The 17986-nt window shown below is 43.3% G+C and overlaps 1 protein-coding gene across 3 annotated transcripts in view; it reads left to right on the top strand.

The window, feature by feature from the left end:
• GFI1 (growth factor independent 1 transcriptional repressor) overlaps positions 1–17602 on the top strand; it is a 41677-nt gene extending 24075 nt beyond the window's left edge. For all 3 annotated transcript variants that reach the window (XM_083445017.1, XM_083445018.1, XM_083445019.1), the window contains exons 5-8: positions 6296–6702; positions 8034–8171; positions 11527–11692; positions 15979–17602. In XM_083445017.1, coding sequence (XP_083301143.1) covers positions 6296–6702; positions 8034–8171; positions 11527–11692; positions 15979–16157 — 890 coding nt within the window. In that variant the 3' untranslated portion in view covers positions 16158–17602. The remainder of the gene's footprint in view (positions 1–6295; positions 6703–8033; positions 8172–11526; positions 11693–15978) is intronic.
• Positions 17603–17986: the final 384 nt, after the last annotated feature.

The raw sequence follows: 17986 nt of genomic DNA, 5'->3' as shown, positions 1-17986 counted from the left end.
CTTTAACTATACCCCGAAATCTGACACTGAGGGCTGGCTTTCTCCTTCTGCCTAGTGATTGGCTTTTATTGTGCTGATTTATTTGAAGAAGAGCATCCAAGTGCCCCAAACATTCTCTTAATGGCACTAACGGCTTAGCCCCCATCTCTCTCTCTCTCTCTCTCTCTCTCTCTCTCTCTCTCTCTCTCTCTCTTTCTCTCTCTCTCTCTCACACACACACACCATGCTCAAATGATCAAAATGGGACCCAGTGGGTGATCTGCCTGAGTGTGAGAAAAATATCGCTACTGCAAAATTGTTTTGGTCAAAGCAGAGCACAAACCTGAGGCTGTAATAAACATGTAAAAAAAACCCTCAAAAAACCTTGCTGGCTCAATCAATTCATACCGCTTTCCCTTTTGATTCTATTTTGCTCTATTCACTTGTAAAGACATTGCTTAAAGTTTTAATTTCTTCTTCTTCTTCTTCTTCTTCTTCTTCTTCTTCTTCTTCTTCTTCTTCTTCTTCTTCGCCTCTATAATTGTTTTATTACCTTTTCCTGTACTTGCAGAAAGTGCTTTTTTAACCCGTCTTTTTCTTGCCGGGGTGTGTGTGCAGATAGAATATTATTAAGCTACAGTCATTTTTATTTTTACAGTTATTTTTATTCTCAGTGGACTTAATCGCATCTCTTCATTCCCCTCTCTATTAAACCGTTGATTATATATTGTTATTGGATTATCAGTCTGATAAGCAATAATTCAGGAGTTAGTTGATGGTTTCTTGTAAACCGATTATTCTACTGCAACATTTTATCTTGTATTTTTCCTATGATTATTACATGTGTGCATGTGCTTTAAATATGCTCCTTGATAAAATTAGCTAATAATGTGAACCACAAGGTGTTGGAGGATTAAAAAACACAGTTAGTATCTCTTACATGTAGCATTTTTATTTTTTACATGAAATGGATTCAGATAACATATGACATTTGATTTGACTCCATTTCATGTAAAACTTATGAAACTGGACTATTGTTAATAATATAGGAGTAGTGTGTGAAATCTGTAATAACCATAGCTGTCAACTTTCCCCTTTTCTTGCGTGGAATCCTATTCGGAATAAGGGAATTTCCCCTTAAAAAAGGGAAAAGTTGACAGCTATGGTAATAACCCCCAATGCATATTTTCCCTTTAACTCAAAACATATTGCAGGCATGAGCAGAAACAAAAACCTTAATGCGTTCACACCTTAGAGGCCATAACAGCACAAATATATATTTTCGGCTGTGGTTTGCCTTTTCCTATGCAGAGTAAACCCACTAAAATTAATGAACTTAAGCTGGTCACATTTATTAAGGCCAGCATGAAATATTTATTATTTATTATTTATTTATTATTTATTAAATTTATACGCCGCCCTTCATCTGAAAATCTCAGGGCAGTTGACAAGATAAAAAATACAGGATAAAAGCACAAATAAATAAAACAGAAAACAAAACAAAAAACAACAACCATGCCCCCTCCCACAAACACTATTTTTATTTATTAATAATGAATACCTTTTGATATTCAAATTCAGAGTTTGGGTCATGGTTGGGCTCCAATTATTTCAACATGTAGCATTATATACTCTGGTTTCTCTTCAGATTGTATAAATCTTTCGCGTTTTATATTCCCAGCCTCCCCTCTGTTAAAAATAAAATAAAGTCACAACATAGCAGGGCTTGAAACATTACGGAACAGCTGACCCTCTGATTTATTGATGTTAAAAACATCTCTTACTGCGTGTTCTTTCTTTCCATGTAAAAATATGGCCGACTGCTGGGGAATACACAGGGCACGAAGTGGCGCAAGTTAGGTTAAAAAAATCACCTCAGGCAGTGCTCCCGCCTGGGGGGTACTCAAGGGTACGCAGTACCACCCCCAAATGTTAAAATTGTGGGGCATTTACTGTAACAACTTCATAGTGAGCACTGGCACCTTCCCCCCCCCCTTTTAATTTATTTATTTTTTAAACGCACCGATCACCTGTATTGGTGTGTGGGTGTGTATAGGGCGGGAGTCAAGTACAACCCCAATGTACACGTTGCCCAAACCAGTCAATACTTGCATATTCAAGTTATGGAACTGAGGTACTGCTGTTATGCTGTGGGGTGTGTGTGTGTGTATGTATGTGTACATGATTCTTGCTGCGAGAGAAGCTTTTTTGTAGATAAGAACAGCACAGGCATTCACTAGCAACACCGCATGAGCCAACAGGCGCTGGTAATAGCCTGCAGTTCCACATGGCTTTCAGAGTAGCAATTGGTGTACTACCTAGAGCAGAGGTTTTCAACCTTTCTGAGTCCACGGCTGCCTTGACCAGCTCCATTCTTTCTGTGGCACCCCTGTGGGGCTCAGGAGCTCAGTTATGTCACCCTTTGCCTGCAGAGCTGACAGTCTCTCACCCTTTTTCAAACACCCTCCCTTGTGGAGTGTCCCCTCAGCTTCCTTTCCTCTCCCCTCTCCTTGGGGGTCCTCTGGGCAGCCGCTGCTGCCCCTGGTCTCTGAGCTGCCCGCCCTGCCCCAAAGAGAGGTGTCTTCTCCCACTGCCCCACAAGGGCCTAGGAATCAGCCCCTGGCCAGCCCTAGAGGCACTATTTGTCTGGGGCGCTTGCAGCCAGGGCTGCTGCAGCAAACTGCTGTGCAAGCCTTTGGGAGGCAGAGATGCAAGAGGGTATCAGAGGAGGGAGGGAAGGAAAGAGGGACAGAGGCCAGTGTTGCCCGCGGCACCCCTCACCGTCATTCAAGGCACCCAAGGGTGCCACGGCACACTGGTGGAAAACCATGGAGCTAGGGGAAGAAGCATTCAAGGCTTAGAAAGAATATCTGTCTATGACAGAAGCACAATAAGAGAGCTGCATCTGGTGCCACAATTGCTATGCATTTGTTTAGCTAAGACTGATCATGCAGCAGACACGATCTGGTGGAGTCACAGGGCAAGAACCTCTGGATAAGTCAGGCAATGCCATTACTGGGCTGGTTACGATTTAAAATGATGCAAGTGAACTTTTGCGAGACTTCGATGTCATGCTAGAAGCAAAATTGTTGTTGTTTAGTCGTTTAGTCATGTCCGACTCTTCGTGACCCCATGGACCAGAGCACGCCAGGCCCTCCTGTCTTCCACTGCCTCCCGCAGTTTGATCAGACTCATGCTGGTAGCTTTGAGAACACTGTCCAACCATCTCATCCTCTGTCGTCCCCTTCTCCTTGTGCCCTCCATCTTTCCCAACATCAGGGTCTTTTCCAGGGAGTCTTCTCTTCTCATGAGGTGGCCAAAGTACTGGAGCCTCAGCTTCAGGATCTGTCCTTCCAGTGAGCACTCAGGGCTGATGTCCTTCAGAATGGAGAGGTTTGATCTTCTTGCAGTCCATGGGACTCTCAAGAGTCTCCTCCAGCACCAAAATAGAGGCATCCAGATATGCCCCCCCCCCCAAAATCAGCACCAAGTGGTCAAAGCTTCCTTGGCTGCTGCTGCAGGTGGGAGGCTGTCAGTGCAATACTAGGCTCATCTACTCAGAAGTAAGGCCACCTGAGATCAGTGGTCTCCCTGCCAGGTAATTTGTAAGCTGCCCAGAGACCATTTGGTAAAGGTTATAAACACAAGTGATAAATGCATAAGGGATGGGAGCCAGAATGTTTGAACCCTTCTCCTACAAATAAGCTTCCCGCAGGTAGAACATTAGCTTGTCTTCCTCAGGGACATTCTAGTTTTCAACCTGCTGATTTCAACCTCACGGCAAACCAAGGGAAAAAACATGCAACCCCCTTGCCACGCCTACAGCTTAAAATGTTGTGGTCTTGGACCTCTTGAGTCACCTGGTCATAAATAAGGGAGATCTTTAAAAAGCAAACCATGCTTTAATATAGCTATAACTACTGGTCTTTTTGTAAGAGCAAGTATTCTCTTCCCTTACTGTCTGAGACCTTATAATCTAGCTTGGCAATTTCAAATGTTGCCATTGATTTGGGAAGTGGCATCCCCTTTTCTACCAGAGGCTTTCAGTATCTAAAACATCTCTCTTCATCTGCCAACCTGGACCTTGGGATCTGCATGGGGAGGCGGTTCTCATGGTCCCGCTGATGGGACAAGGCCTTTTAGCTGAGATTCCTGCATTGCAGGGGGTTGGGCTAGATGACCATTGGGTCCCTTCCAACTCTAAGATTCTCTGATTCTCTGTGGCAGCACCCTATTTGTGGAACCTCCCTCTACTGGAAATGCATCAGTCATCTTCAACATGGAGTTTTCATTGCCAGCTAAAGATGTACTTGTTTCCTAAGGTGTTTTGCGTGGTGTTGGAGTAGTTGTTTGACTTGCTTGCCATCACCCTCTTCCTAGGAGCTTAGTTTCTTGGGCTTTTACTTCATTTTTCTGGGTTGGCGAACTACATACATTTATTGCATTTGTTTTTATGATGAATTGTGAATCACCCCGTGATCTTTATCAGCGCTGGGTGGTTTATAAAGGTGGGCGGAATTACCAAAATAAATCTGACGTGGTTGAAAGCATCTGCAACTGTGCAAATTCTTAAATTGTCTCCAAAATGAGATCAGCGCCTTGTGTTATGTGTTTTTTTTTTACTTTCCAAAATGGTGGTGCTGTGCTCCTAATCACTCATATAACTGAAAAACGGGGGAAATGATTCACTCCTGAATGATTTTGCAAGGAAACAGGTTTGAGATGAGACTCGTGAACGACAGAATTAGCCTCACTGTTCCCTAGTTTTGTCTCAGAAATCAGGGCGAAGAAGAGAACTATCCTTTAATCTCAAATGTTTATGAACTGGACGGCGCAGAGCGTGAATTTTAAAGTAGCTTTGTGCGGAGCAAAATGAAGATGTAAAACGTTTAGCTGTTCCTTGCAACCACTGCCACTAAACTCGTGAAAATCTCCGGTGGTTTTTAAAATGAGCCAACTGTTATGAAGCTGTTGTTGAAATGCTTGACTAACAGAGCTTCTTGTTATTGCCTATTCTATTATCTCCAGGAGGGCTTGCTTCCTTACTGTTGCATTTTAATTTTGACAGAGCTTTTAGGCTAATGACAACAGAAGTGTATTATTGTTCCGTCAAATACATCTGAACTTATTTCAACCTGTGGGTGAATGGGAGGGAGGGAGTAGTTCTCTCACACATGAACTGCGGCCGTTAGTGACTGTGGGTGCTTCCAGGCAGGCATTCAGTGCGAAATGTGAGCTACCCATGCACACAGGTGTGTTTTTTTACACTGTTCATACAAGGATGCCACCAACAAAATCCCAACCCTGTCCTTATGTTGCTTTGTCTTATCTGGATTTTCCTCTTCCATGGCAAATATGATGAGGAAAAACAACCCATTGTGCCTCTGCAGCCACTACTGGTATGGAAGCTTCTTAGCACGAACCACAAAATACGTAATAAAAATAAAAACAACAACCCAATAACACCCCCCCAAAGCCACATTTTAAAAGGCCATAGGATGTCAATCAAATCAATCAAAGGCCTGGTTAAAAAGGAACGTTTTGCTTGGCGCCTGAAGGTGTATAATGAAGGCGCTTGGCAAACTTCCCTGGGGAGAGCATTCCACAGACAGGGAGCCACCACAGAGGAGGCCCATTCTCGTGTTGCCACCTTCTGGACCTCTTGAGGAGGAGACACACAAAGAAGGGCCTCAGAAGATGATCTCAGGGTCCGGGTAGGTTCATGTGGAAATAGGTGGTCCCTGAAGAAATGTGTGATATATATGGAGGATATATGGAAGAGAAGTGATTGAACCAGACAAGAGAGCCTTCTTGGTAGTTGCACCTGCTCTGTAACACCCTCCCATTAGATGTCAAGGAAATAAATAATTACCTGACTTTTAGAAGACATCTGAAGGCAGCCCTGTATAGGGAAGGTTTTAATTTTTGATGTCTTACTGCATATTAATTTGTTAGAAGCTTCCCAGAGTAGCTGGGGTAACCTAGTCAGATGGGCAGCATATATTATTATTATTATTATTATTATTATTATTATTATTATTGACAAAGAAACTCAGCCCAGACACATTCCATCAAGCTCCACCCCGTGGTGCAGATGTCAGGTGGTGGTATAGCAGTCAATAGCATGACTGGAGAAAATGGAGTATGTAGACACTCATGTCAATCATGAACAAACAGAAACAGGATCTGCACAACCTATTTGTAAGATAAGCCTGGAAGCACCATATATACTAAAGAGCTAACACAACGAAGAGGTCGAGTGTGTGTTCTGTGTGAACCCCGTTTAACCGCCTCCACTCAATTTGTGTCTCGACAGCCTCTGAGCGCTCCATCTGCCCCTCCTTGGACGAGGTTCCCCCCTTCTCGGTGCCCTTGAAGCCCTATGCCTGGAGCAGCCTTGGGAATTCTGAGCTGAGACATTTGGTCCAGAGCTACAGGCCCTGCCCAGGTCTGGAACGTAGCTCATCCCTTGGTCTCTTCTGCGAGAGGGGATCTGAGCCTGCTCTCTATGGATCGGAGCGCAGCTCAGCGCTGGGACTCTATGGTGACTTTGGCTCCTCTGGACTCTTTGAGCGGCCAGCAGCAGCATCCGGGATCTACGTGGAAGGCCCACCTGGACTGCAGCAGGAGAAGAGTGCAAATAGCATCAAATTGGAATCAGAGCTCCTCTGTCGCCCCCTGTTAATCAGCACTGGTTCCTACAAGTGTGTCAAATGCAGCAAGGTATGGACCATATTCTGTGATCCCCTTTGGTGGCATTCCTCTGTTCCACCCTACTCCACTCAGCCAGCTTCGGTGGGGGTTATTTAGGGGTGGTGAGGTCCAAAGGCTTGGGCAAGGTTGGTTAAGGCAGAGACAGGTCCCTCTTTTATTGCTTAATTTAAGGATGTGTGACTACGAAGCTTGTATGGGGAAGGTGGAGCCATGGCATATTAATTGTTCAGATAGCTCTTATGAACATAAGAAGATTCTTGCCCATGAGCCCAACATCCTGGGTCCTACAGTGGCCAACCCAATGCCTCTCGGAAGCCCCAAAACAGGACATGACAGCAAAAACCCTTTCACTGTTGTTCCCCAGCAACTGATATTCAGAGGCCTGCTGTCTCTGATCCTACACATAGTATACAGCCATCACTGACCAATAGCCTTCAGCAGGACTTCACAATTGTCCTTGTTTTGTAACATTTCTAATCTTTGCTTTTGTCACAGACACTCTAAGCTGTTTGTAGCATTTCTAAATCAATCAAATTAGACAATGAAAAAACCCTGCTACATATGACACCACACACACGACACACCCCTAAAATCATAAACTGCATATGAAGCAGTCTCAGTTAGATATGCTGCTAGACAAAACAGTATCAATCATTACAGCAGACTACGTACTTGTCAATCAGCATTTCAGCTTGCAGTAACAGCGGCACAAGTAGGCAGTGGTGTAGCATTGGGGCAATTTCCCTGGACCCAAAATTGTTAGGAGCATAAAATTTCAGCACCTGGTGCTGCCTCAAAACAGCTGTGCGCTTTTGTTGTTGAGCTCCATTGGAAAAGGCTTCTTCATGTAAACCAAGAAGTGACCTCTCCGGACAATGAAATGACTCTTCTTTTCTTATTTCTGTGGCTGCCATTGCCTGGGTGACACACGCACTATTAGGGAGTTGAATGTGCATGCATGCCTCACTCGTTTACCTCCATGTAGCCCCGGGCGCTCACAACGCTTGCTACACCACTGCAAGTAGGAAATATTAGGCTCTGGACTTAATTGTCTTATGAGGCCCGCTCTCTTTAGATGGCAACATGCATTACCTCATTTGTTTCAAAATGTGGCCATCTAGCCGGGCTGTGGCTGCAATCCCTCTTGCTCATTCCGCTGGCTTGGGCCATTGACACCTGCCCCACCCTGATGGTACCAATACCCAGTAATGTTAATTGGTTGAACCACCGTGGGGGGAAACACTCTCCTAAACAGCTCTGATATCTCAGGTTCGGGACCTGCTGTGAGCTTCAGCCCTTCCTGAACCATAATTCTCTTTGTCTTCCCCGCTGCTTCTCAGGTCTTCTCCACTCCCCATGGCCTGGAGGTGCACGTTCGTCGTTCGCACAGCGGCACCAGGCCCTTCGCTTGTGAAATGTGTGGCAAGACATTTGGCCATGCAGTTAGCCTGGAGCAGCATAAAGCTGTGCACTCACAGGTGAGAACCCCAGGGATGGTGGCAAGTGGTTGGAGAGGGTTTGTCCACACGGTGGCTTAATGCGAAGAGCCCGCTATCTGTATCTCTATTAATTTTCTGACGTTCTCGTCCAAAGCGCTGCCTCCTCACACTTTCCCCTCCTTCAGTCCAGATTTACTCATACCGGGGATACTCTGAAACAGAGAGGGTGCAAGGAAATCTGGATTGAGGGAGGGGAAAGTGTGGAGAGGCAGTGATTGGAGGAGAATGTCATACAGACAATGAAGAATTAATGGCTGTACAGTGGTACCTTGGTTTATGAACTTAATCTGTTCTGGAAGTCCGTTCTTAAATCAAAGCATTCTTATACCAAGGCGTGCTTTCTCATAGCAGCGGGAGGGGGGGGCTGAGTTTACAAATGGAACTCAACAGGAAGAGAAACATGCTCTTATTCCAAGGCAAAGTTCACAAACCAAAACACCTACTTCTGGGTTTTGCAGCGTTCTTAATCCAAGTTGTTCATAAACTAAGATGTTCTGAAACCAAGGTACCACTGTACAGTAAACTCACTATCTAAAGTACATCAGAGTTTCCCAACTTGTTTTTGGACTATGTTTTGGACTACATTTCCCACCATCCTTGACCATTGGTTCTGCTGGCTAGGGATGATGGGCGTTGTAGTCCAAAAACAGCTGGAGACTCAAATTTGGGAAACCCTGATTTACATTAAATGACAATATAAATGAGCCCAGAGTGACAGATTCATGGGACTAGCAGTCTCCTTGCCAGGGAAAGGTATGTGGGTTATCATGTAGGGCTGGTGGGGATTAATCCTGAATACAATCCTACAACCAACCTGAAAGGTGCTCACCAAAGAGACGAAGCAGTGATATTTCATATGTTTTTCTTGCAACCTTCCCCACCCTGCACAACAAACCCATATGCGCGCATGTACACACACACACACACACACACACACACAAAACTTCCATCAAATTTGACTTTCTTTCTTTTAAATAACTTTTTATTGGGTTTTAAAAATAAGAATAATGTTATACAAATAAGTATACCAAGTTTTCTCATGCCATTTGTCTATCACAAAAATAGCATAATAAATATGGGGTAATATCTTCAACATGTGGTTCCTTATTAGTGGTCAATGTATAAGTTCTTGGCTCATGAAATGGTTAAAAATATTAGGAAGAAAAGAGAGGGAAAGAGGGGGAGGGGGAATAGTAAGTGGGGTGGGGGTCAGGTGATTATGCTTCTGTTCTTCTACTTAGTGTATGTGTGGGGTTTTGTGCCAGTGTAAACTTCCCTTCTTAAAATTATTAGAGATCCTGGAACACAAAAGTGAAGTTTGAGGGTTTTGCGATCTAGATTTGGAGAAGTGTTAATACCACTGCAATAAATCTAAGTAAATCTCTCTTCCTTCCCCACTCCTGTCATGCATTAGAGTACGAATAAAAGAGTTAGAAGGGACGCGGGTTGCGCTGTGGGTTAAACCACAGAGCCTAGGACTTGCCGATCAGAAGGTCAGTGGTTTGAATCCCTGCAATGGGGTGAGCTCCCGTTGCTCGGTCCCTGCTCCTGCCATCTAGCAGTTTGAAAGCACCTCAAAGTGCAAGTAGATAAATAAGTACCACTCCAGCGGGAAGGTAAACGGCATTTCCATGTGCTGCTCTGGTTCGCCAGTCATGTTGGCCACATGACCCGGAAGCTGTACGCCGGCTCCCTCGGCCAATAAAGCGAGATGAGCGCCACAACCCCAGAGTCAGCCACAACTGGACCTAATGGTCAAGGGTCCCTTTATCTTTAAAAGAGTTAGAATAATGATCTGTTGTGACCTTGACGTAAGCGTACAATAGACGAGTCTTCTTGTGTTTTGGTTCATTTTCCTCTCCCCCCCTCCCCCTCCTCCTCCTTCTTTCCTTTTTCTTTTTTCTTTCCTATAATGACTTATGCTCTATGCCATGTACTTTGATTTTTTTGTAGTTTTTTTTAGCTTTTCCCATTATTATGGATTTTTCTTTTGTAATTTTGGTTGTTTCTATTTATCTATATTTGTTTAAAGCAAAATAAAAGTATTTTTTTTTTAAAAAAAAAAAAGAGTTCTTGTCCCCAAACCCAAATTATGTACCCTTCAAAAGCTTCTCCCTTTCTTCAACACTGTTGAAGTGCTGGGGGGGGGGGACGGGGACAGCAGATATATACCATAAATTTAAAGCATATCCAACACACATTTAAAGCACATGACTTCCACTAAAGAATCCTGGAAACTGTAGTTTGTCAAAAGTTCTAGGAATTCTGACTCTGTGAGGGGGAAACTACGGTTCCCTGGATTCTTGAGGGTCGTCATGTGTGTTCGGTGCACTTTAAATGTATGGTGCGGATCGAGTGGGAAAGAAATGTACAGTGGTACCTCAGGTTACATAGACTTCAGGTTACAGACTCCGCTAACCCAGAAATAGTGCTTCAGGTTAAGAACTTTACTTAAGGATAAGAACAGAAATCGTGCTCTGGTGGCGCGGCAGCAGCAGGAGGACCCATTCGCTAAAGTATTGCTTCAGGTTAAGAACAGTTTCAGGTTAAGAACGGACCTCCGGAACGAATTAAGTACTTAACCCGAGGTACCACTATACATAGATTTTCTTGACTCTGGTGACAAAAAGACACCTGCCTGAGAACTCTAGGTGCTTTTTCAAATTGGAGCTGGGAGGATGAACACTAAAGGCTTTTCATCACAAAATGTAACTCTTTCTGTAGTACACATGTAAAACCTGTGGAACACAAGTATCACATGCAGATGTTTCCTGGTTCAATTCTCAGTATCTCCAGAGTGGTTTGGGGATGTTTTCATGGTTTGGGGAAAAACTACTTGATAAAACAGAACATTTCAATATAATGAAATATAAGTAAAGTCCCAGGTTTGAAGGAGGAGGCAACTTCAGGCACACACAACCTTATCCAATGCAGTCACTATGGGATCTATATTTTGCGACAAAGCAAATGGCCACCGTATATCTGAATTATTTTGAATAATTCTGAGTTTTGTTTAGGCAAGAATACCCATAAATGTATTTTTAAATTATTGGATATCTGCTTTCAGATCTTCGGGTTTTAATCTGTATTTTGATATAATTGTATTATTCCAACGTGTTTTTCCTTGTGAATATTTTATATTATTTTATGTAAGCGCCTTTAAGCGGTACGTCAATCTTCTTAAACCAAAGGGGGGGGGGGGAATCAATTATCAGATTTTTTTTTTTTTTTGAAAACTGCTTCTATGTAAGTGGTTAGCTATGAACAGTTATTCTAAACGCATTAAATGAAGAAGGTGTTGCATCTGCATGAAGGTCCTGCTTTCTCTCGGCAGGAGCGCAGCTTTGATTGTAAGATCTGCGGTAAGAGCTTCAAGAGGTCCTCCACGTTGTCTACCCATCTTCTCATCCACTCAGACACCCGGCCTTATCCATGCCAGTACTGTGGGAAGAGATTTCACCAGAAATCCGACATGAAGAAGCACACTTTCATCCATACAGGTGAGAATCGCTACATCCCTCTTGGCTTCCCAGAATCAATCAATCAATCAATCAAATAAATAAATAAATAAATAAATAAATAAATATCAATCCACCTCCCACCCCCTGCTGTTGGGATAAATGGACACCTTTATCCGCTGGTTTCTTTTTTTGTTAAATCGTTTTTATTAATTTTCCAATTAAAAAACATCCAATTTAGCATATCAAATCATAATCCAATAAAAATAAAAAAACTAAAATAAAAAAGATCAAATTATCTTCCAAATTATAATTATTACTTTTTGGGACTTCCCATAGTCTAGACCTTGAAGCACATCTCCAAATCTCAATCCTGCCTCTCGTCGTTATTTCCATATTTCCACATCTCGATTTTAACATTCTAAACTTCTTTTTATCCACTGGTTTCCTCCAGAGTGATGCCGGGAAAGCAGGGTGGACTAGCTGACAAATTTATTTTTTGTCTCTCCAAGGTACAAGTAGTTTTAGAAAGACAGACACGCAAGCCCTCTTCAGCTCTTCCTTTAAAGCAGAGGAGGTCGCAAATGTTTTTCTATGTGAGGGCCACATTCCTTTCTAGGCAACATTCTGAGGGCCACATGCCAGGGGCAGAAAGAGCCGCTGGACAGAGCAACGCAGTGCTTCCCCCCCTAAAAAAATGCTTAGGGGTACTCTCATTTTCCTACTCATATTGAAATACAGTCGTACCTTGGGTTACAGACGCTTCAGGTTACAGACGCTTCAGGTTACAGACTCTGCTAACCCAGAAATATTACCTCAGGTTAAGAACTTTGCTTCAGGATGAGAACAGAAATTGCGCGGCGGCGACAGCGCGGCGGCAGCAGGAGGCCCCATTAGCTAAAGTGGTGCTTCAGGTTAAGAACAGTTTCAGGTTAAGAACTGACCTCTGGAACGAATTAAGTTCTTAACCAGAGGTACCACTGTACTGCCCCTCAATGAGGCCAAACTTAGATTCACAAAATGTTTAGGGGTATGTCTACCCCTGCGTACCCCGGGGTGGGGTGGGGAAAGCACTGGAGCAATGAATGTCAATTTCCCCTTTGTATTGTTATTTCTACCCACACTCCTAAGGCAAGAAACAAGATGGCGTCCTCCCCATTGCATATGTATAGAATTCAGCTGACGTCGCTACCAATCCCTGCGCCCTAGCATTTGCTGCCTGCATTTTGTTCTGCCTAATGGTAGGCCCAGCCAGAAAGTTGGAGGATGCAGATCCAAACAGTCAGTCTTGATACTTGCTCTGGAGCTCTCTTGTGTATTATTGAGTTTTTCCAATCGAACTGCTTGAGGGCTATTTTCAGTGGTAGGCAAGGCACCATGATTTTGAGTTTCTGGGGAACATGGAAACAAAACAAAAACGCAGATTGAATAGCTGAGGAAAACTGTTAGGAGAAAGACAAACAAAACATACTGCAGATTTAAATGGAGCTTTTCTCAGGGGGTATGTCTTCTGACCCAGCAGCCTTCTTTATCCACTGAAGCGGGAGTAAATTACAAAGATATTATTCCCCATGCGAATAAAAAACAGAAGGAGAGCTTTGCAGAGATCTATAGAGTCCGACACCTGTTTCCTACAATGGCCAACCAGATGACTATGGAAGGCCCGTAAGCAGGAGGTGAGGGCAATAGGCCTCTCCTGCCATTTGCTGTTTGGCAACTGATATTCAGAGGCATGTTGCCTCAGTTATTGGATGCGATGCAAAACCATTATGGCTAGTGGCCATTGAGAGCCTTATTCACCATGAATACGCTTAATCCCTTTTTAAGAATGTCTACGTTGGTCCAGCACTACATCTTGTGGTAGCAAACTCTACTATTCAACAATTTAGCTTCATCAGATAATCCCCATTCCAGTACTTTTCAGAGAGGGAGAAAATGGCCTCTCTGTTCACCGTCCTGCCTGTCGCTCACAATTTTTCTAGGCTAAAAAAACCCAAACCTGTTTCTCCTAGGGAAGTTGCTCCAGCCCCCTGATATTTTGGCTGCTCTTTCCCAGCTCTAAAATATCAGCTGTACACTGTATTATAAGAGTGGTTGCACCATAGTTTTGTGTAAAGGCATTGTGTAGGTGGTTCCATCGTATCGTAATGATTCCCAACATGGAATCTGCCTTTTTCACAGCAGTACCACACTGGATCAACATTTTCATTTGGCCACCCACCACTAATGCAAGATCTATTTTCACTCAGTGCCAGCTTAAATCCCATTGACGTATACCGTATTTTTTGCTCTATAAGACTCATTTTTCCCTCCTAAAAAGTAAGGGGAAATGTGTGTGCATCTTATGGAGCGAATGCAGGCTGCGCAGCTATCACAGAAGCCAGAACAGCAAGAGGGATTGCTGCTTTCACTGCGCAGCGATCCCTCTTGCTGTTCTGGCTTCTGAGATTCAGAATATTTTTTTTCTTGTTTTCCTCCTCCAAAAACTAGGTGCGTCTTGTGGTCTGGTGCGTCTTATAGAGCGAAAAATACGGTATATGAAATGAGGATTTCTGCATGACTTTGCACTTGCTTAAATTGCCATTTTAATGTCTATTCACCCAGTTCTGAGACAGCCTTTTGTTCCAAAGCTTTATGTCATTCTGTATGGCTGATGTGAAAAAACACCGCATATTACACCTTGGAAAATGCAATTCATGGTCACCACTGTTGTGAGTTTCCATGTGCAATCTGATTGCAAGAGCGTCACTGATATTGTCCATCTCCGCATTGCTAACTCCATTCTCCACCCATGTCCTGCCCCATTTTTGTGAACTTTTATTGGTTTTTAGAAACCAATTGCTTGTCATGGTTTCAAAGTGCGCTAGTCTACTCTCAGCGTAATGCCACTTATTTTGAGCGTGTGTTGATGGAAAACTAGATGCCCCTCAGCAAAACCTCGCAACGTGTAAGAACAAATGGCTGCACAATTATTTCCCCAGGAAGCGTGACCATGAACATTTCAGAGACAGGGAAGGAGGCAGTGAAAGAAAAAGGCCTTCTGTGGTTAGGACGAGGGCAGCGCCCGGATTTTTAAATCAGGTTCTTCCACTTTCCAGACATGCACACTGGCTTAGTGAGCAATGAGGGCCACTATCTGTGTGCATGTTTGGGAGAGGAAATTATTTGTGCAATTGGAAATAGAAACGAACGATCTGCTGCATCGAGACTGGGGCTACTGAAATGCTCTTTTCATCTGAAGAGGAGGTGAGCAATGAAGAACGAGCTGCTTAGGGGAAGAGGGTGGAAATCATCTCCTCCAAAGGTTTTCAAGGGAACTCTGATCAGTAGTTTGCCAAGGATGCTTTGGGAAGAAAAGGATAGCTTCCTAAGTCTGAGAGCTGAGATCCGCATTGAGCTGGCTGTTTAGGGGCTGCACCCTCTGACATCATTGCCAAGCTCTGAGTTACCTGAAAGGGTAAATGTGAGAGCTCCCTTGTCTTCTTCTTCCAGTTCTGCCTTGTCAGAGAGTGGCTGGTACTTGTCCTAAACTAGGGCGATTAAAATCAGCACAAAACTTGACAAGGATCTTAAGGATGCTATCCTAGGGTTGCCATATTTCAAAAAGTAAAAACCAGGGCACCCCGAAAGTTGTTCAGCTTTTTTTAGACAAACCCCAACGTTGTTGAGTTGAAGGTTTGTTTATTTTTTGTTTCTTTACAAAAATACGATTCTCCAATTGACTTGCCTAAGATCCAGTACAAAGCGCTGCCTTTTAGAAATTCACCTCCAGATGTCTGCCTTTTGAAATCCCAGGAATGTCCAGACATATGGCAGCCCTATGCTATCCTTAGTATTTATTCCGAGCCACCCACTCGTATTGGATATCTGGGGGTGCCATTTTCTTTATATATATAATTTTTATTAGTTTTTTAAACATATCATTTTCAACAGTAATTAAACATACTTTTACATCTTATTCAAATTTTTGACTTCCATCAATCCTGTCTGAAAATTTTCCAATCTAATCTCTCAGTATGCATTTCTTATCTTCCCTATTACATTTCAAACTCATAACCAAGATCTCGTATCTTTTCCTACTTTGTAACACTTCGTATATTTCTCCTTACAAAACTCCTTGTAGTCCTACTAGCGTAATTTGTTGATTACAGTTGCTCTTCAAATAATTCATATACTTCTTCCAATCTTCTGTAAATCTCTGGTCCCACAGGTTTCAAATCCTTCCTGTCATTTTGTCCAATTCTGCATTTTCTATTGGACTTTTCAAGCTGGTTTGTTAAGGGTGCTACGTTGTTGTAACTTTGTGCCCATCCTTTTGTAATCCGCAGGTGAGAAGCCCCACAAGTGCCAGGTGTGCGGCAAAGCCTTCAGCCAGAGTTCCAACCTCATCACCCATAGTCGGAAGCACACGGGCTTCAAGCCCTTTGGCTGCGATCTGTGTGGCAAAGGCTTCCAGAGAAAAGTGGATTTGCGGAGGCACCGAGAGACGCAACATGGTCTGAAATGAGAGCCATGCAGAATCTGGGCGGGGAGGGGGAGGGAACCCAGCAAACCCCCAAAACACTATGTCAACAGACTTTTCCTTCTCCCTTGGTGGGCTGCCCTCTTCCTGCCCCCGCCTCTCTTGTCTGGCCACTTCCTGCCATGTTCTCACTAAACAGGAAGCCAGAGCAGACTGGCCAGCATTTTGTAGAACTTCACCGAAAGGTCTTGGAATGAAAATGGAACGCCAAGGCTGAAGGAAGGTGGGGTGAAGTCTTTTCCCCCCACTCTGTGTCTCTTCCTTTAAAATTAAACACTGGAAAAATAACATGCGCACCCCACCGCCTTAAAGCCCCCAAAGTCTTTGTATACATAAGCTACTGGTGCCTATGAACCAGAAAGTCCTTTAAAAAATGAATTTCCCTCCTAACCTTTGATTTCCTGAAAGTTATTTTTTTATCTGGGAAATCTAAACTACCTGAGTTTACATGGTCAACACACTGAGCAGCTTGACAAAGGAGAGAGAGTGACTGTATTTGATTTTCTACCGTTTAACAACTTGTGACTGGTTTTCATCGATTAATTGAGCCTGGACCCTCAAGGTCCTGCCTTTTTCAGAGTTTATAGAGCTCCTATTAGGCAGCTTCCTAGGATTGCTCCCAGCTAACTGGTCCTAGGCTCCAAATTTAAGAGTATTGAATTGTGGCCCAATACATTTTTCCAACTGAGGGAAAGAGCCCTTGGCTACTTCAGCCAACCTTGCCTAGTCCTGGTTGAGAATGCCTGAATAAATTGGAGGTCAGCATTTGGATGTTGTGCAGAGTCCGGCATTCCCCACATGCTCCCCACATGTGTTTCACCAAGATGTCATCTCTAATTTTTAGTCTTCGTTGCACACCCAGGCCAGGTGTTAATCTCCAGTAGCTCCCTTCATGCCAGGGATTTGCAACTTTTAGGACAACACAATGCTCCTATCCAAGAATTTCAGTCTACCTACTTTATGTCCTGGTTTTTTTTGTGGTGCATGTATGGCTTTTCCTTTGCACCTGTTGGGAAGAGCCAATAAGAAAGAGCCTTATTATTAAAAATTGTTGAAGAGGGCAGAAATAAGGGATGAGGACAGATTTTTGCTTTTAAATGTCATTGGCATTCTGTGATTAGATAACCAATAGGTGAGAAATAGCTGAGGAGCTCCTGTTACTCTGGACTGAATATTTAGGTTATATGCTCTCAGATGGTCTCATGCCTGGAAGGACCCATAAATTAGTATCAGTTTGTTATAGTATGAATTTGCCTTAACTAATCCTGTGCATACCTCATTGTGGGCGGGGGTGGGGGAAGAATCTGTTTTTACTTTATAGATAGGATTGTAAATGCCTTTATTTAGATTTTACAGTGTGTCTTATGTTCATTGATGCATATTTATTGGAATAATGTTTTAAATTAATAAAGTCCCGAGGATCCTCAGAAGCAGTATTTATTTCAACAGGACGTATTAACCAAACCAGAGGTGGGATTCTAGTTGAATTTACTTGGAAATCGGGTCCACAAATCAATGGACTTATTTTCCCCAACGGTGTAGGAATTGCAGCAAATCAGTTAACAAAGCTCGCTGTACGATCAGACAAAAAACAAGACAGAACACTGAAGCTGGGAGGAAGACAGACAAAGCGCAAATCAGCCAAAAAGGTGTCACTTTAAGGCCACACTTTGACAGGCATATTCATGTCAAATCAGTGCCAGAGTTGGAATCCTATCAGCCTGTGCACCATATATATATATATATACCAATATAGTACCAAACAGTACAAAGGTATGGACAGCTGCACTGCAAAACAATCTGATTCCCCCACA

This window comes from Podarcis tiliguerta (genome assembly GCF_965153285.1).
Source record: "Podarcis tiliguerta genome assembly, chromosome: 6".
Taxonomy (NCBI): Eukaryota; Metazoa; Chordata; class Lepidosauria; order Squamata; family Lacertidae; genus Podarcis; species Podarcis tiliguerta.
The sequence above is the reverse complement of the archived record's forward strand: the minus strand, read 5'-3'. Positions and strand labels throughout refer to the sequence as shown.